The 21407-nt window shown below is 39.1% G+C and overlaps 1 protein-coding gene across 2 annotated transcripts in view; it reads right to left on the bottom strand.

Moving 5' to 3' along the window:
• LOC127434753 (vesicular, overexpressed in cancer, prosurvival protein 1-like) overlaps positions 1–21407 on the bottom strand; it is a 128448-nt gene that overhangs the window by 83267 nt on the left and 23774 nt on the right. For both annotated transcript variants that reach the window (XM_051687707.1, XM_051687706.1), the window contains exon 2: positions 12707–12765. In XM_051687707.1, the coding sequence (XP_051543667.1) occupies positions 12707–12765 (59 nt within the window). The remainder of the gene's footprint in view (positions 1–12706; positions 12766–21407) is intronic.

Raw genomic sequence — 21407 nt, 5'->3', positions numbered from 1 at the left:
GCAGGCTAGATACTGAGCCATGGGGAGCAGAAAAGAACTGTCAAAAGACCTGCGTAACAAGGTAATGGAACTTTATAAAGATGGAAAAAGATATAAAAAGATATCCAAAGCCTTGAAAATGCCAGTCAGTACTGTTCAATCACTTATTAAGAAGTGAAAAATTCAGGGATCTCTTGATACCAAGCCAAGGTCAGGTAGACTAAGAAAGATTTCAGCCACAACTGCCAGAAGAATTGTTCGGGATACAAAGAAAAACCCACAGGTAACCTCAGGAGAAATACAGGCTGCTCTGGAAAAAGACGGTGTGGTTGTTTCAAGGAGCACAATATGAATACTTGAACAAAAATGAGCTGCATGGTCAAGTTGCCAGAAAGAAACCTTTACTGCACCAATGCCACAAAAAAGCCTGGTTACAATATGCCCAACAACACATTGACATGCCTCACAGCTTCTGGCACACTGTAATTTGGAGTGATGAGACCAAAATAGAGCTTTATGGTCACAATCATAAGCGCTATGTTTGGAGAGGGGTCATCAAGGCCTATAGTGAAAAGAATACCATCCCCACTGTGAAGCATGGTGGTGGCTCACTGATGTGTTGGGGGTGTGTGAGCTCTAAAGGCACGGGGAATCAGAAAATACTGGCAGATAATTTGTGTTCTTCTGCACGAAAGCTGCGCATTGGATGCTCTTGGACTTTCCAGCACAACAATGACCCTAAGCACAAGGCCAAGTTGACCCTCCAGTGGTTACAGCAGAAAAAGGTGAAGGTTCTGGAGTGGCCATCACAGTCTCCTGACCTTAATATCATCGAGCCACTCTGGGGAGATCTCAAACATGCGGTTCATGCAAGACGACCAAAGACTTTGCATGACCTGGAGGCATTTTGCCAAGACGAATGGGCAGCTATACCACCTGCAAGAATTTGGGGCCTCATAGACAACTATTATGAAAGACTGCACGCTGTCATTGATGCTAAAGGGGGCAAAACACAGTATTAAGAACTAAGGGTATGCAGACTTTTGAACAGGGGTCATTTAATTTTTTTCTTTGTTGTTTTATGATTGTGGCATTCTGTTATAACCTACAGTTGAATATGAATCCCATAAGAAATAAAAGAAATGTGTTTTGCCTGCTCACTCATGATTTCTTTAAAAATGGTACATATATTACCAATTCTCCAAGGGTATGCAAACTTTTGAGCACAACTAGGCAGCAAAATGCATTACGCTGGTAATGAAATTATCTGATGAAATAAGGAATGTAATGGCGGAGCCTACTGCTAGGTGTCAGAGGCACGCAACAACAGTGGTGCTTCCTTATGGAGAACGTGGGAGTAGATGTAAAGAGTAAGAGAAATATTATGTGATCTTCGAGCGACAGGGCAACCAACCTTAACGGAGTTACCCTCATGGCGATCACCATCGCCTGCCATTACTATGAGAGCCAAATGCTCAATTGAAATGAAATATTGCCTCTTGATTTTGATATTGATGCAGATGAGGGTTATGATGAACAGACAACATAGGCAACAGAAAGCCTAGACCCATAAACCATCCTCTGAATGCATTTGATGAATATGATTGAGAACTTAACTTATTTCTGGCAGGCCTGGCTCCAGCTCTAAGATGTAAGGTGGGCCATAGGACCCGCCGGGTGGGCCAAACAGTTGGAGGGGTGGGTGTAGGTCCACCCAGGCCCCCCTGTGGAGCCAGGCCTGATTTCTGATGGGAATCAGCTCTGCCTTTTGGAGATGATTTTGACGGACTTGGCGAGGAGCATGCTCCCTCCGCACCGGGTAGTGCATTTCGGTTGCGGTAGATGCGGTGTCTCGACTGAGGGTGGTCTCCTACATGACTGAGATATGGATGAAGATCGGGGTTTGCTGATCATTTATGCCACGTAGGTTTGATGCGGGGCAGAGAGTTAAGATGAAGCGGTGGCATCGTTGGGGAGGGAAATGCAGACTTCCCGAGATGTTATGTGAACTGGTTCACCTGTAACACTCGCACCCACCAACCACCATCGTCAGACGATAAGACACTCACACTTACTGGATTTGCCACAGTTTACCAGGTTAGTGGAATTGAAACTTTGAAGACATTCAGAGTTTTGTTTTAAGTATACATGAGCAGAACTGTGCATTCTATTTTATTGTCCAAGTTATGTCTGTGAAATAATCAGAATTTATTACTTTTGGTATTTTTTTTATTTATTTTTTTTCCTGTTCAACCGCGTTCGCGGAGATTGCACCTTCTCTGCAGTGTTGGGTCAATTACTTCTGAAATGCAATCAAGTACTGATTGCAAATTACACAGCTAATTTTGTAATCAGTAACAATCTTTTAGATTACAGTTTTAGGTAATCTAATCTGATTATTCTTAGATTACTTTTGGATTACTTATTGCACATTTTCATGAAAACTGAAATGTACTGACTTGAAAAACAAGACAAAAAAAAAAAAAACTTGTATTTAAAGCAGCCATACACAGTTTAATAGATTAAGGAGAAACTCATTGGAGAAAAAAAACACAAACAAGATCTTTTTATATGTGTGTTTAGAAATAAAAGATTATTTAAATTAGCAGACCAGAGACCTGATACATCACAAGCTGGCTTTAATGCAACAGACAGAAATTATTTATATTTAACGAATAAAATTTATGGCAGAAAGATTCCATATATGACATTTGGTAAGTAAAATAGTTTTATTTCAGACGAACAAGATAATAAAGTGGCTGGTGTAGCTCTGCAGTGTGTCAGCAGTAATGGGGCATCTGTTTACTGTCGGCTATAATGGGAGCTTTTATCTGCTTTTGACGCAACATGACGCTCACAGCCAGTGATGGTAGGGTGTAAGTACCAATTTACACTCATTTCATTAAAAAATAACACTTCTAATTTAATGTAATCAATATGTAACCATTTAATCCAAAAATGTAATGTAATCTGTCTATTATTTTGATATAATCTATTTCAGATAAACCCATCCCTAAACAGCGTCAAAACAAAACAAACTGTGGTTGGTTGACATGTTGGCCCGATGGTCTCTTCCTGTCAAAGTGGTGGGTTCTTGAATAGAATAAGCTGCGTCAGTCAAAAATGTGGCTACACAAGACTAGCAGAAACACATGAATGAATTTTAAGTCTAAGAAAGAAATATGAACAAATATCTCAAGTGGACGTCAAATTTCTCTATTTAAGGATGCACTTGGCATGACGATATATAAAGCTTCAAAATGCTGTGACTCAAACATCAAGGATGTTGTTTTCAAGCTGAGTCAATAATCTCTCATATCTCACCACGACGGCCACATGACATAATCTTATTTAAATACTTGCATATATGGCACTGTACTGCTGTGATTCATGTACTGATGCACAGCATGGCCATGCTCATGTGAAACTGTCCGAGAGCAGATCTGAGAAGGGTTTCTTAGCCTTTAATGTAAGCACTTAATATTTTGAAATGGATGGGTCTAAAAGGATGAAGATAGTGAGAGAGCAGAATCATCAAAAATAAGATGACTGCAAACATCTAAAGAACAAATGCACTGACTTGAAAACCTCTGCAAAGAAGGAGAACCTCATGTTTAAACCAGCCATGCACAATATCTGATAAAGGTTAATAATTAAAGGACAAGCCATTGAAGAGAAAAATCACTTTTTAAGATCTCAGTTGTTCCTCCCAGACAACGAGTTTAAACAGAGCAAATGGAGACATTTGTTGAAGCCTCCAGAAAATGACACTAGATATCTCATGTGTTTCCTCTAGAGTTTCAGAGAGATCTCAACAATGTGTCAAACTGTGCTCAGATTTTGAAGTCTGCAATTAGAAGTCATTAACTAGAGATTTCAATATTAACACTTGGCATTTACCATCAAATTCTTCCAAGACCAAAGGATCTGAACTGTGCTATGCAACCTTTTAACTCTAGTCTATTAGATCTGCGTAACTTTAGATCTGCGTCTATTTTTATTTCTCCTTTGAAATTTTAGGAGAAACTTCTAAAGCAAAGTTAAAACTTCAAATAAATATAACTGATATATACCCGATTACACCATTTGTTTTAGTTAATATTTTACAATGATTATTATTCTTTTCAATCATTTATTCCACCAATAAGTCCACTAAAAGTCAGAGCTAGCTAGCTTCCATGTCTAGTGTCACAGTAATCACTAATCCTACATCATTTTGAAGAAATTAGTTATGTAGTCTCTTTGCAGACCTTTTTTCAACTTTGTGATGTTTTAAGGCATTTTTGCTAGTGCTCTCGGCATTTCAATGATATCAACTTTGAGGTAGCCATTTCACAACAATTCTGTCAACACTTTGACTATGTTTACATGGATTTAAGAAAACAGCTTATTCTGGGGTTTTGCAGAAAGTGGCATTCTGAATTGTCATGTAAACGTGAATGCAGCCGTTTAAGGGATTAAAGATTGTTAAGAGAAAATGCTTTATCTGTCGTAAAACATTGTAACGAGCGAAAGCGAAACAAACAGACCCAAGAGCAGAGGAACAGTTCAAAGGATTTATTAACAACAAATATGAGCAGTCACTGAATTGTGGAATGTGATCAATATATAAACACATTTAAAATCTGCTGCTGCTGCTGCTGCTGCAAAAAATAATAAATAAATAAAAAAAAAAATTAAAGCAAAGTCATCAGAATTGCAAACAAAATCATGTTTTCCTTGGTTATATTACTGTTTTTTGTGCTCTCAGACAATTGTGCTCATATTTTCATTTTTTGTATGCTTATGCTGTATTTTTCTTTGCTTTTGTTTCCATGTTCTGCGCTTGATTTTCCAAAACTTGTGAGTAGAGTTTCATGTAAATCAGGGGGCATTTTGTGTCCCCATTGGTCCACTAGTTCTTGATCAACAGCTCCTCCTCTAGCCAATCATTCAAAGAGGGGAGGTGATGTCACTCCAGTGCAACTCTGACAGCTGCTGCTCAATATTATATTATTTGTGGTTGATAGATACGCTGCTTGTGTCTGTTTTGAGTATTTTCTGCCAGCTCTAGGAAACAATATGTTGTCCGAGTAGGCCATTATCATAGTTCGTTAACACATGTATCGAGTGCCTGTAAGTCATTTGCTTCAAATGTTACTGAAGTTGTATACTCTGTTATGAAATGTTTGGAAATGTTTTGGATATGTATGCTCCAATGTTGCCTGTATCTTTAGAGACGGTCCCTAAATTTGCAACTTTTTGTGAATCATGTCCTGATTTGGCAAAAGCAGTAGACCTAGTAGAGGCACTCATTTGCACATTTGAAAATTATAGGAATGAGCAGGTATTTGATGACGCCCGTACAACAGTTTTGGGTATTGCTGATAATATCTGTACGGAAACCATTCCCAAATGAAAGAGGAAGCTAAGCTCTAAGCTAGAAGCAACCTGTGTAATGTCCACAGTAGGAAGTCAAGCAGCTCTCAACAGCAAAGAGTTTTTCAGAGCAGGGATATTTTACCAGGTTTTGGACATGATGCTAAATGAGATGAGGACTAGATTTTCAGAACAAAACTGTGACATAATGAGGGGTATCCAAGCTCTAAATCCATCTAGTGAAACATTCTGTGAAAAGGATGTTCTGTTTCCATTTGCTAGGATGTATGGGTCTGATCTTGAAGACCTTGTACATGAGCTATACCAAATAAAGAGAATTTTGGATTGAAAGATAAAACAGGAGATACAGAAACCATCCAGTATATTAGACCTAGCTGTTTTTGTTGAGCCATATAAGGATGTTTTCTAGGAATTCTTTAGGCTGTGTAAAATTGCAGTTGCAATTCCAGTCAGTACTGCTGCATGTGAGTGCAGCTGCTCCTGCCTGAAGCTTATCAAAACTTATCTCAGAAGTAGCATGGCAGAAGATAGGCTGAGCGATCTGGGGATTTTGAGCACAGAATGTAGAAGAGCAAAATCGCTAAATCTGGATGAGTTTGTGGATATCTTTGCCAGAAATCACAAGAACCGTAGGATTCAGCTACTATAATCTGGAGACAAGTAAAATGTTAAGTTCCTTGAGTAAACTGATATTGTTTAGAAATGCAATGATTTGTCACTTGCACAATGCACTTTGTCTCCCCATATAGTCTTGCAAAGACCCATGGTTCTTGATTTTTCTTGGTAAATAAAGAGCATTTTCACCTGTCAGTGTCCGGAGATTTAGTACTAACATTTAGATTTTTCTTTACAAGGAGACATAGGATAATATGAGTTTATTTAATCATTAATTTAGCATTCGGACACAGAAAATGGCTATAGTTTCTTTTTTTACACACTTCTCTCTATGTTGTTTCAGATATCTTTCCTAATGTTCCTATAATTTGTAACATTTCTGTTTTGTAATGTTACTTGACAGCTGTTTTATGTTTTGAGGGCAAAAGTTTGATTAGTCAAACCCTTTGAACATGAAACGTGAAAAGTTTGATAATAATATAGACAGATTAAGCAGGGGAAGACTGTCTACACTATTCAAGTGTGAAAGACTTGTTCATTTTGTTTAATGAGAGTCCCATAAGATTTTTTGTTTGCTAACTTTAAGCTTTTTTATTCTGAAATTATCAGCCTACATTTTTTTTCCTTCTTTTGTATGGCTTTGGAAATAAATTGATAACTTTAAATTCCTTGTGTACATTTGTGATCTATAAATTCTGTAGAATTTACAGAATTTCTATCTGTAGAATTTGCTTTTGGTACAGCATGTCACAGTCAATAGTGAATTTTTTTTGGCCACCCCAATAAAATCACTTGGTCTTACCTGGCCACCCCTGAAGTTCTGGCTATGCCCCTGTGTATGACTAGGGTCTCGAAGGGACAGGCAGCAGTTGGATGAGCCCAGCTGGGGGTTCCCAGGACATCTTATTAGTCGCACAAATGGAGCAAGTGGCTACGAATCGATGTACGTCCCCGCGCTAGTGATGGCCACCAGAATTGCTGTCTAATGAGTGTCTGGGTGCGAGTCGCCCCTGGATGACAAGCAACATTGGATGGGTGACCCCACTGTAGGATGTGTGTCCGAACAGATCGCGGAACAAATATCCAACCCACTGGGCACGTAGCGGGGGTGGACGGTGTTTCGTAGCTCAACGTGGACTTTAGCCTCCACCTCCCAGGATACCATGCCCAACATGTGAGTGGTGGGTAGAATGGTATCCGGTGGGTTGGTGGAGTTCTCAACCTCAAAACATTGAGAGTTGGACTTGACGTTTTTAGAGCCCGGGCGATAAGACAGAACGAAATTGAATCGTGTGAAAAATAGTGCCCAGTAAGCTTGTCTAGAGTTGAGGCGTTTGGCGCTACGAATATACTCTAGGTTCTTGTGATCTGTCCAGACCACGAAAGGTACCCCCAAACCCTCTAACCAATGATGCCACTCGCCCAAGGCCAACCGGACAGCCAATACTTCTCAGCTGCTGATGTTGTAATTCCGTTCAGCTGGTGTTAAGCGGTGCGAAAAGACACACAGATTCATCTTTCCGTGAGAGCACTGCAATAGGACCGCTCCGACACCAACATCAGACGCATTCCACTTCCACCACGAACTGACTGGTCGAGGGTTACGAGGATGGGTGTGGTAGAAAACTGCTCCTTTAATTTAGAAAACGTGGCCTCAGCCCACGTGGACCAACAAAAGTCAGTGCATGTGGAGATGAGGTCCATCAGAGGTGTGGAGAGTTGACTGTAGTTCTTATAAATCTCAGATAAAAATTAGCGAACCCCAGAAACCTCTGCAATGCCTTGCGAGAATCTGGGGTTGGCCAATCGGAGATGGCTTTAACCTTAACCGGGTCCATGCACACTCCCTCGGATGAAACGATGAACCCCAGGAACGGAACCGACTGTGCATAAAAAGTACACTTCTCCACCTTGACAAACAGCCGATTCTCTAGCAGTTGCTGAAGCACCTGCCTGACGTGCTGCACATGGTCCTGGATATTCTGGGAGAAGATCTGAATATCATCAAAATAGACAAACACAAAATAATCTACCATGTCTCTAAGCGCGCCATTCACGAGCCCCTGGACGTCGGTGGGGGCATTGACCAATCCGAAAGGCATACCAAGTATTCAAAGTGCCCCCTATGGGTTTTAAAATCCGTCTTCCACTCATCCCCCTTCCTAATCCGGACAAGGTGATAAGTGTTGCATAAGTCCAACTTCGTAAAAATGGACACTCCCTGCAAGAGTTCGAAGGCTGATGACATCAACAGCAAAGGATAGCGATTCTTCACTGTGATGTCATTCAGCCCCCGATAATCTATACAGGGTCTAAGCGAGCCATCTTTCTTCTTCACGAAGAAGAACCTCTCCCCTGCCAGCAACGAGGAAGGGCCGATGAGACTGGCTGCCAGAGAATCACTGATATACAGTTGAAGACAGAAGGTTACATACACTTAGGTTGAAGTCATTAAAATTTGTTTTTTAACCACTCCACAGATTTAATATTAGCAAACTATAGTTTTGTCAAGTCGTTTAGGACATTTACTTTGTGCATGACAGGAGTAATTTTTCCAACAACTGTTAACAGACAGATTGTTTCATTTTTAATTGACTATATCACAATTCCAGCAGGTCATAAGTTTACATACACTAAATTAACTGTGCCTTTAAGCAGCTTGGAAAATTCCAGAAAATGGAATTTAGACAATTTAGCCAATTAGCTTCTGACAGGAGGTGTACTGAATTGGAGGTGTACCTGTGGATGTATTTTAAGGCCTACCTTCAAACTCAGTGCCTCTTTGCTTGACATCATGGGAAAATCAAAAGAAATCAGCCAAGACCTCAGAAAAAAAAATGTGGATCCCCACAAGTCTGGTTCATCCTTGGGAGCAATTTACAAATGCCTGAAGGTACCACATTCATCTGTACAAACAATAATACGCAAGTATAAACACCATGGGACCACACAGCCATCATACCACTCAGGAAGGAGACGCATTCTGTCTACTAGAGATGTATGTAGTTTGGTGCGAAAAGTGCAAATCAATCCCAGAATAACAGCATAGGACCTTGTGAAGATGCTGGAGGAAACAGGTAGACAAGTATCTGTATCCACAGTAAAACGAGTCCTATATCGACAATGTCACTGCTCCAAAACCACCATAAAAAATCCAGACTATGGTTTGCAAGTGCACATGGGGCCAAAAATCTTACTTTTTGGAGAAGTATCCTCTGGTCTAATGAAACAAAAATTGAACTGTTTGGCCATAATGACCATTGTTATGTTTGGAGTGAGGCCTGCAAGCCGAAGAATACCATCCCAACCGTGAAGCATGGAGGTGGCAGCATCATGTTGTGGGGGTGCTTTGCTGCAGGAGGGACTGGTGCACTTCACAAAATAGATGGCATCACGAGGAAGGAAAATTATGTGGATATACTGAAGCAACATCTCAAGACATCAGCCAGGAAGTTAAAGCTCAGTCGCAAATGGGTCTTCCAAATGGACAATGACACAAAGCGTATCTCCAAAGCTGTGTCAAAATGGCTTATGGACAACAAAGTCAAGGTATTGGAGTGGCCATCACAAAGCCCTGACATCAATCCGATAGAAAATTTGTGGGCAGAACTGAAAAAGCGTGTGCGAGCAAGGAGGCCTACAAACCTGTTACACCAGTTCTGTCTGGAAGAATGGGCCAACATTCCAGCAATTTATTGAGAGAAGCTTGTGGAAGGCTACCCAAAACGTTTGACCCAAGTTAAACAATTTAAAGGCAATGCTACCAAATACTAACAAAGTGTATGTAAACTTCTGACCCACTGCAAATGTGATGAAAGAAATAAAAGCTGAAATAAATAATTTTCTCTACTATTATTCTGACATTTCACATTCTTAAAATGGTGATCCTAACTGACCTAAGACAGGGAATGTTTTCTACAATTAAATGTCAGGAATTGTGAAAAACTGAGTATAAACGTATTTGGCTAAGGTGTATGAAAACTTCTGACTTCAACTGTACCTGTTTATGGCCTCCCTCTTGGGAGCTGAGAGTGAATACAACCATCCCCGAGGTGGTGAGGTGCAAGGAAGCAGTTCAATCGCACAGTCGTAAGGGCAATGAGGAGGAAGGGTTGCAGCGCGGAACCGGCTGAACACCGCCCTCAAGTCATGGTATGTTAGTGGTACTCCGAATAAGTCCGCCGGTTCGTCCTGTAACGAAACACAACACTGGACAGGGGAAACAGCAGAGACAGTGCGAAAAATAATAAGGACTCCAAGCAAGAACAGTGTTGGTTGATAGTCTGTGTGGGTTGTGTGTTACCAACCAAGGATGCCCCAACACTACCGGTGCCAACGGAGACTGGATCAGATAGAAGGACAACTGCTCCGTATGATTCCTAGAGACGAAGGTGACCAGCTTTGTGGATTGAGTGATGATGGACAGCGGCGTGCCATTTAGGGTGTGGGCGGTGATGGGTTTATCCAACTGGACCATAGGAAGTCACCATTTAAAAGCCAATTTGAAATCCATTAAGTTTCCTTCAGCTCCAGAATCAACCAAGGAAGAAACCGTGTGTGAATGATCCAAGTTCGTGGGAAATGGTAACAGGAGACAGCAAACAGTTGAGTATTTATTCACACACTTCAGAGCCAACAAATAAAACAAAGAAACGGCTCTTAATGGCCAACTCAAATAGGGCTCTCAAAATAAACAGTCTCTGTTTTGCTGCTGGTCCTTCAGACACCACTGCTCTGAGCCACTCTCTCTCTCTCTCCCCCATCTCTGACGCTCTGGCAAGCTTTATCAGGCCTCCCTCTGCCATCACTATAATGAGAGACAGGTGTTAGAGTAATTACAGCCCAGGTGACGAGCCTTACCGCTCTCCCTCTCCCGAAGACAGACACATGACCATGCCCCCCCATGCCACACCGTGTGACAGGCAGATCCATACTGCAGCCAGGCCAGAAGTGTCCGAAGTCCAGGGGTTTCGTCCAATGGTGTAGCACTCGCCAGAAACCCCTTTCCTACAGACGAGCAATGTCTTTTACCAGACAGGAAGCAGAGAGATGATCAGAACGAGCACAATAAAAACAAAGTCCATTAATGAGACGTCGCTGTTTCTCCCTACGTGAGATTGGGTTCTAGCAACTTGCATCAGCACAGTGTCAGGCCGTGATACTAGTGAGTTGTCTGAAGAAGCAGACCGAGTAGGAGGATCAGCTGCCAGGGTAGGTGGAAAGCGGCATCGAAGGTGATGACTGCGTAGGGTCAGGCATTGATTGACTCGGATAGCCAGATCCATCAAGTCATCGAAACACGGAGGCAAATCCAAAGAGTAAATCTCATCCAGAATGTTGTTGGAAAGATCATGCAGAAATCGATCCAACATAGCATGGTAATTCCACTCACAAGAAGCAGCAAGGGTGCGAAATTCAATCGCATAATTTGAGACTCCTCAATCTCCTTGAGACAGTCCAGATAAGACCCTCGCCGCCTCCCAACCTTAAGCCGAGCGATCAAACACTCGGCGGAGCTCCGTGGTAAAGGCATGATAGGAAGCCCAGCAGGGATGTCTGTTGTCCCACATGGCAATGCCCCATTCACCAGCCCTTCTGGTGAGAAGCGTAATTACACATCTGTGTATATGCTCAAGTGTGTCAGGGGAACACCAACGTCTGCTGTAGAGTGAAACTCGCATTAAATGGCTTTCTGGTGTATGTGTACATAAGCTATTATAATTTGATATCCGCAGAAGTTATTACTCCACCCCCTGTGTAATTTAATTAACAACAGCTCGAACATGGTTCGAACGATGGATGTGCGACATAGTTTTCAACAGTTTTGGGAAACAGTCGAGACTTATGACTCGCCAGTTAATTTCTCCAACGATGCATCGTACTGTGGTGCTTAAGCAGTGAGTTTTCATTGTACGGGAAACGCAACCCAGATCTTATTATTATTCATAGCTATTTGTACATTTAAACATCGTTTTTTTTTAAGTTTGGATAGATGCTGAAACGTACTCATATACATACAGTATTGACAGTATCTAAAATGTAAATGAGGCTCATATTACATCCATGACATGTTTAGATGTAAAAGCAAAATGTATCAGTAACAAAGACAGTTTATCTGAGTGCAGAACAAACATAGCATTACTAATCTGAACTAAACGTGAAACAGAACAGTAAAAGACATTATCCAGCCAAACATCCTTAGACAGCTTCTTTAGGTCAAGTTTTAAGAACAAGACACAAGTTTTGACTCTTCATTCACTGTCAGCTGGTGCCAATCATTCAACAGAAAATGGGCATCCTGGGTAGAAGAACTATAGAGGGGAAAATATAAAAATTCTGGTCCAATTTCTCTGTCAGAGTCTTGGCTTAGGTTGCATGATGACTATGCCATCTCACACAGCGAAAGTGAGCGTTCCATTTCCATTCCACCATTTTCCTCTACGCCCAGCTTCTACATTATCTTCACTGTTATCTTTTCATCCACAAGCAAGTGCAGTGTTAATGAAGAAAGCTTGACAGATGGCAGGCTTAGTGAAGGTAATGCTAGATTTTCTTGGGTCAAGCCAACGAGGCTAGTCGTGACAATACACTGCATGAGATCTGTTAATTTAATGCATTGTAATTGTGGAAGTGGGCATGGTTGAGTGAATTTTAGAGGTAATCACTGTCTTCAGATGATTAATTAGGCTGGCTGAGCAAGACAGTTTGTAACAAAAAAGGTGACTGCACTTACATGAAATAGATTGGGGATCCTCCTTCGAAATACCAGCAATGCTTCTTTGCTTCTATACACTGCAATAAAAGAAAAGATGAGATGAGAATTTACTGATGAGAATTGTGATACATATGAAGTATTAGGACTGTCACGATTATGAAATTTGTCTGACGATTAATTGTCAAATTAATAATTGTGATTATGACGATTAATTGTCTGTTTTAGACCTATGGTGATTATTTGTCTCTTTTAGGATTAATTGTCATATAAATTGTAATTTGTGTGCTTCATACACCTTAAGAAATAATTTTTGCATGTTTAACTACAAATATATACATGAAATAATAAAGTAGGATAAAAGATTTCCTTTTAAGGCTTTAAAAACTTATGAATGACATAGAAAATAATGTTTTAAATATTCAAATATGTATAAATACTGTACTTAAAATATGTCTCTCTTTTTGGTCAACATTTATACTGTTGTTTTTGTAACATATTTTATGTATACAAAATAAAATATACATTTTTATATAATTTATTATGTAATATTATATTATGCAATAGTAAAACATTTGTCCTAATTGTTTCGCTTTCACCCATTATTTTAATGTTCTTTGATTAAACCCTAGAGCCCTTATTTCTCATGAACCTTTGAGAATTTTATCTCTTCAGAGAAAAAGAGTAGGGTTGCGCGGTTTACCAGTACTACGAAGCATCACGATAACAAAAAAATTAAAACGATAAGATATAATCTTGTTGCTAATTTCAGTACCATATTACAGTATGCTGTCATTAGCAAAATTATATGAGATGTGACAGTTTTGAGATTAAATCAAAGACAATTTGAAAATAAAATAAATAAAAAAACCTCTGGATATGGCCAAGTGTGATCATTAAACAGCAAGGATGTAATTTAATTAAATAATATACAGTCAAATGCACTGCATGCTACAATATGAACGGGAGGTGCTGCTGTGCTCTGTCATATGATCCACACACACATGCTGCCTTCAAGTGGACCTGGGAAGCTTGTACCTCCGAGTTGAGCATTTGTTAAAACGACATGTCACGCATTCAAGTGGGAAACAAAATATGGAAGAAGAAATACATAATTAATGATGGCAAAAGCTCTTTTTCTGTTGTACCAGTGAATAAGCATAAAATAATACACTTGCTTCACTTATTTACAACATATATGATTTTTAAATGCATGGTATCTAACAGATTAATTAATTAATTTGCTTAAAATAAACCGCAAAATGTGAGTCATTAGTTGACTGTCATATATAACAAATTAATATTATTAAAATAAAGTACAGAAGTTGAAATATTTTTGCAAAATCATTCATTTCCATAATTTTTCCTGTTGACACGCCCCTTCCAACATCCCATGTCGGCAACTCGTGTATCATCTAGAATTCAGAGTTTCCCACTTGTAAGTATGACTTCGCTTGATCGTTCATGTGCTCGGAACCCCTAATCACTACTGGGTAGGGTTGCACCAGCTGTGTGTAAGGTCTCACTTAAGTTGAGATGTAAAGTTCACACTAAGGGCTTAGTAACTGCTAGTTAGTTTGTAACTAAGTCTGCTTAATTTGGTTGCACCACCCTTTCTTAAGGCAAGACTTAACTAATAGGTGGTAAAGCTCTCCGTAAAGTAATGCGTAGTCGCATAATATGATGTTTACTTGTATTGATCCAATAAGCAGCCTTCAAATTTGTACACAGAAGTGTTAAAAAGCCATGAATTTCAGTTTGATCTTGTTCAAACCTTGTTTGCTCACCTATCTGTCAGCTGTAATAAATTATATCCCCATAAATAAATAAATAAATACTAATACAACAGGCTGGGAAAATAGACATTTATTCCCTTTAATATCTTATATATTTCGTATATTTTGAAACTTGACACCGGGCGGCGTACACAGGAAAGTGCACCGTTAGATGGGTTTCATGCTGAAGAAGTATGTTTTTTACATAATTTTTTCTCCCGTAAATGTAAACGAGTGGCAACACCATCATATATGTCGCAAGAACTGAAGCCTCGCAACCAAAACATGAGCTCATTGATGTCATTAAATGAGTCTGCATTTTTATTCCATCCGTTAATCCTGGTCGGAGGCTTCCGTAAATATTTAGAATGTAGGGTTACGTTCTACCAAAGTTTAATGGTGCAACGCTCACATATTTAGTACAGTGGTGGAAAGAGAACTGTTTTTTTTTTTTTTAAATATTATGACTCTAATAAATGTAAATAAGTAGTTTGCCAAAAAAATCTACTAAAGTAATTACGTTACAAGTTACTTTATGAAAATTATATTATATATAGTATATACATTTCCATTTTTAGAACACAAAGACATTTTTGTTCTTGAAAGAAATGGATGCTTCCTTTTCACCAAGGATGCATTAAATTGATAAAAAATACTGCCAAAATCTTAAATTGCAAATTATTATTACGGTTTGAAATAATTGTTTTAAGTGGTATTTATTCAATTTTTTCTTTAGCCATGATGGCAAACATATACTGTGTCACTTATACCTTACCAAAGCATTCTAAAGTGCTAATTTGGTACTCTTTGGTAGAGCATTTTCTTATTATTAGAACGACTGAAAATTGTTGTGCTACCATACGGAAATCACAATACAGTGTTTCCACACTCAAATTTTGGTTTTAAAAATAGGCAAAAAGAAACACATTTCTTCTGAAATTCTATTTTCTCTTGTTTTAGAGAGATGAAGGCTTGTCCATGCATTACTGTTTTGAAAAAAGAATCTCTATCCAGGATAGAGAAGGAAGTGGACAGCCAGATGCACAACAAAAAGACAAGTAAATCACATTCTCTAGTTTGAGAAACACTCTTCACAGGTCCTAAACTAGCAGCTTCTAAATGCCAAGACCTGCATTACTGCAAGTGGATTCTTGGACAAACAGAAACTTACATTTAAACTTACAGAATACAACATTTATTAAATTAGAAATAGCCATTTTGTTCTAAATTCTAAATTGTGCAACACATTCCTATTTCAGGTTTATTCTCATTAACGTATGTCCAAGTATTCTGGCTATTAAGTTAATATACTGTACAAAACTAATATAATGCAATATCATAGATGAGGAAATTTATCCTTTACGATATTGCAGCAATTATCCAGATATGGAATGAGACTATTAAACAAACTGTTATCAACTCCTATATGCCAACTGAATAAAACAAGGCAAAAATAAACATTTCACACAGTGTTTAGTGAGAGATATGACTGATTCAAACACTAAAAATGGTTGTTCTGTATATGTATTATGGTATTACAGTTGTAATAATAAAGTCTTAATTAACATTATGGTTATTTAACATATTGAGATATTATTATTATTAAGTAAACTGTAGCATTTGGTTACATTATTGTGACGAGCAGGAGGGTGTGGACGGGCCGTGCACATCCACTGAATCAGATGATCAGCGGGAGAGTGAGATAAAGGGGGGCCGGAGACGCCAATTCGAGAGAGATGCACGTGGCCGCGCTGCATGTGTGTGTGTTCGTCTTATGTTTTATGCTGTGTTTGATATTAAACTTTAAGTTGACTGTTCAGCCAGTTCCCGCCTCCTCCATGCCTGTCCTCTAACCGTTACAGTGGTGCCAAAACCTAGAAGGGAGGAGGGATGTGCTGTTGCGGAGTCCTCGCCGCTGCCGTCCACCAGAGGATCAGCCAAGGCTGTCTGCCTGGGGATGGAGGGGTCGCTTTCGGCTACCGAGAGCTGGAGGAACTGCTGCAGTCTGCCGAGAAGTGGAACATGCTGTCATCCGCCAGAGGTCAAAGGAGTGGCTGAGGACCAGGCAACGGAGTGTCCGGGGAATGGCGAGCCAGATTTTTCTCTCTCTCCTTGAGAGAGGAGGATGGCAGCGGCGAGGACTCCGCAACAGCGCATCCCTCCTCCTTCCCGGGCTTCGGCACCACTGTAACAGTTAAAGGACAGGCAAGGAGGAGGTGGGAACCAGCTGAACAGTCAATGTAAAGTTTAATGATATAAATTAACTAAAACAACATAAAACATTAACACACACAGCGGCCGCATCCATCTCTCTCTCGCTCAAACTGGCATCTCCGTCCCCCCTTTATCTGGCTCTCCTGCTGATCATCTGATTCAGCACCGACCGTGCACCCCCACGGCCTGGCCATGCCCTCCTCCTCGTCACAATTCTGTTTTGTGATTTCTCATACCTTCTTTATATAACTTCCATCCCTTGCGCTCTTTTGGCCTCTCACGGGTGAGACTATTCAGACAGATAAACAGCAGCACAAGGCAGTACATCACCGTGAGCGAGAGTGTTACCCGCTAGGACAGTTTATTTTGAACATGAGGGGTGAACGGTTACAGAATTTAACATGGGAACTGTTGCGTGGGCATTTTTTGCCCCCATATTTAGAATTTCGGGGATATTTTTGTCAATTTCGGTTGCATTTTGGCCCAAGTCCCCATACATTCCGACAATATTGGCATTGTATCTTTCTAAGGTATTTAAAAAGTTTGTATTAGATATATAGTAGCAAGTAAACTAGATATCCCCACATATATGTCAAACTACATTGTGTTAATGTTTGACACAGTTAAAACATTGACTACCTTAAAAACAAGTGAAGTTTGATCAGTGGTTAAACGTGTTCAGACGGTTCCCTTATACCTGAATGAATGGCTCCTTTTCAGAATAAAAGGATATATGCAGAAAATCACAGTATTACATTTCTTGTATAGTGACAGGGCAGAAAGTTTTGAAGAAGCTAGAAAAGAGAGGACACCAGCAGCAGTTTATGCAAGCTGCTGTGCTCATGATGCTGTGCCCTGCAGGCTTCCATTTTGCCACGCACAGCTCGTTTTAGTTTATAAACAGATTTAGCGCTTATAAATTGGCGATCTCTTCTTCCCCAAAAATTTCAAAATAATTCAGAAATATTATGTAATTTTTTTTTTTTTTTGTTCTCTATAATTGTGGTGAAAAATAACTATAGTGAAGTTGAATACTTAAAAGTACTATATTCATTTATACTTAAAAAAGTAGAAACATTTGAAAAATGTACTCAGGTACTGTAACGAGAGTAGTTGTAATTCGTTACTTTCCACCTCTGATTTAGTAATGCATAAATTGTGACTTAGTGCCCATTTATGCCACAACTAGGCTAAGTTGTAACTTGCGTATAGCTGGCGCAACCGGCCCCTGGTGCTTAATTTTCATGCAATGTGTTTATAGTATAAACGACTGTTAACAGGTCTGAACTCCTCCGGAGAAGCTCGGAGATTTCAGCTTGAGAGTCGCGACGGGAGTATCCCAGCATTAATGAGAAGCTTAATATACAGTTGCAATCAAAATTATTCAACCCCCCTGACCAGCAATACATTCTGGTGATGTGAATTAAAACACATCAACTAAACCTCAGTAAACAGACAAAGTAAGTTTTTAATACACATTTGAGTGATTTTGAGAACAAAGAGTTCAGTTTACCCAAAAACTAAATAATTCTCTCCACAAATGTTGTCAAAAATATTCAACCCCCAAAGTCAATCATTTGTGGAGCATCCTTTATCCTTAATAACAGCAAATAAATGTTTCAGGTAAGTGTGATCAGGATTCGGACACCTCTCTATTGGAATATTTGCACATTTCTCATGAGCAAAAGCTTCCAGCTCATTGACATTCTTTGGTTTCTGGAATAATTTCTTTTGCAACTGCAACTAACCAGAAAACAGGAAGAACTCAAAAGTCTGTCAAAATAAAAGTCCCACTAAAATGAAATCTCAATTGAACTGAATGCGTGAAACTGAAGACAGAAAAATATAACTACTGTATAAAAATGTAATATTCAAAAAGTAACAATAATACTTATAATTAAATCATATTAAATGGTATTATTATTATTATTATTATTATTATTATTATTATCTGTAAGCAATATCACAAATGCAAGTTTATTATCAGCATGTTGTGATTCAGCCATAGCAGCCTTGTGCCACAGGTAATCAGATTTTTTTTTCATTAATGTTTTCATTAATACTGTGCAGCTCTGTTGTGCAGCATTTTATTTTACCAAAAATTACCAAAATTTTGGCATCAGAGCAACCCTAAAATTAAGCTTGCATCTCCTTCTCCATGTCATTGCGTGTCATTAACATTGCGTGTATGAGCCCTCTATGATCAGGAACATTCCTAGGATCGTTTAAAATGAAGTCGGGGCGCTTTGCGTTTCCTATCAAAGTTTATATTTGATCGTTTATATTTTCGCGGGAGTTTGGCACAAGCCTCTGCTGATGACGCGCCCATCAGAGCATCTTCCGGACAGCAGCTGCTCTGGATGATGTCCGTGGTGCGGCTCAGTGACGCTCTGAGTTCAAGTGAATGACACACAAATGCGCAGTTGAGAGCATTTTATATATTCGTTTAAAAAGTCCCATATTTGGGCATTAAAATGTGATTGGAATTTGAAGTACACAATAATCGCGGTTATCTCAAATAACTGCGATTAGATCAAATAACTGTGATCAGACGATTATTTAATAATCGCGACAAGCCTATAAAGTATGTTCATAAATAATATAAGCACAAACTTATATTTTGCAATTTTTGCATCAACAAACGGAATTGCAAACTGGTCAAACTGGTTTCTCAAATACTCCCATCTGCCATTGGTCAGAAAACAGATCCAATTACAGTCCCAATGATAAAAATGAATAATTAGCCATAGCATACAGTAATTAAATCAAATATGGCAAAGAAATAAAAAAAAGCAAAAACAAACAAGATGGGACATTGAGGCAAATCTTGCTGCCACATTGTCCCGCCAAGGGCCTCAGTACACTTTCCCAAGTCAAAATAGCCCAGTCCTATGCCTCTACAATGTTCTGGTGTTGAGGTATGGCTGAAGCTTCTTGAATTTCCCAAGCATTCCCCCAAGATGGCCTACCAAGAGGGCCTACCAAGGACTTCAGTACACCACCACGAGTTAAAATATCCCACCCCCATGTCTCTAATATATTCTGGTGCAGAGATACAGTGTTCTGTGTGGTTGCTAGGGTATTTCTAGGAGATTTCAAGGGTGTTGTGGGTGGTTGCCAGGGTGTCTCTAAACTTGCCTTACTGCCCGAATAGTAAAAGTGGTGCCTTGCTAAAGCAAGCACCTCTGAAAAATAGAAACACAAGCTGCACGCTGTGATTTAGGGCATCGTCACCTTTGTCGCATCTGTTCAGTCAAGCCATTTGAGGTAAGAACTATCAGTATCCAAAGAGAATACAGATTCTTCTGACCTGTGGGGTCAGTCATCCAAGAGGAATTGCCTCATAGGGCAAAAGCACTTCACAAACATCTGAAATAAAATGCAGATAAAAGGACCTGAGGTGATTGCTTGATTGTGTTCTAAGTTTGCAGATGTTGCCAACTAAATATGTTTTAAATTTGGCTCCAGTTTCTATCCAGTTTCCAGCTTCTTATATTGGAGCACAAAGAAAAGAAAATAACATGGGAAATCAAAAGAAAATTAGCAAGAGGCTCTTTCACAGCAGTGAAAAGAACAACATTTATTAGTATTACTTCCAAATATTTCAGTGCTGCTGCTACTTTTGATGTAAGTTGAATGATCCAAATCCCCAAGATGTCTAAAACTTGACAGGCTTTTTACAAAGATAATGTGATACTCTATGAGAAGTCCCAGGCTACAAAGCCTCAACTTACAATGATGAAATCTTTCTGAAATGCATGATCAGAATGTCTTAATTAAAATGGCTCAGGGAAAACTTTTTTGTTGTTGTTATTGATTCACACTTTTGAGGTAAAAACACGATACAGGTTTAGTTAAAACCACTATTACGCTAACCCACTAAACGATATATTGGAATGGCCAAAATAATCAAGCCATGAAATTTCTTTACTTATTGGTACTTGCTAAGGCACTATTATATATATATATATATATATATATATATATATATATATATATATATATATATATATATATTTTTTTTTTTTTTTTTTTTGTAATCGTAACTATCCCCTAACCCTAAATATTCAACTTTATGCAATATTTGCAACAGATACGAATCATCCCTCAGATCATGTCGGTTGAAGTGAGGTGTGCTACTTTGTGTACTCTGAGAGGCAGTAAATAAAAACTGGTGAAAATATTTGACAGACTGAAGGTCTTAAGCCAAATTTAGAGACCAGAATATTAAGGGTGGGCTCTTTTGACTTGGGCCGGTTAGCAGCCACCTAGCAACTACCAAGAACACCCTAGCAACAACCTAGCAATGCCCTAGCAACCACCCAGAATATCCTAGCAACCGTATACAGTACACGCATCCATAACATTTTGTGGCAGTAACTTTTGCACATGCAAGCACCGCTCACTTTTTTTTTTTTTTTCAGAAAATGTAAAAATTTACTTTTATGTATTGTGTAAAGCTATATTGTGTAACAATAAACAATAAATAACTTTCTTTCAGAGGGGGAAATAACTTATTTTCTTTTTAAGAATTGGTTGTGTCCATTCCTTTGAGTCTCCAATAAGACAAATACAATGGAGGTGTTAAACATTACTTGACAAGATTCTTTTCATTCAGAGAGCATCTTTTAACATTTTTATTTGTTTATCATCATTATTCACCTTGCTGTATCATGGCTTTCTTTGCAAATCTATCTCTGGCTGGCTTTTACCACCGTAGCTGTCAGCGTTCT

This window comes from Myxocyprinus asiaticus, chromosome 44, assembly GCF_019703515.2.
Source record: "Myxocyprinus asiaticus isolate MX2 ecotype Aquarium Trade chromosome 44, UBuf_Myxa_2, whole genome shotgun sequence".
NCBI classification, from domain to species: domain Eukaryota; kingdom Metazoa; phylum Chordata; class Actinopteri; order Cypriniformes; family Catostomidae; genus Myxocyprinus; species Myxocyprinus asiaticus.
Note: the sequence above shows the minus strand (reverse complement) of the source record. Positions and strands in the feature narration are given on the sequence as shown.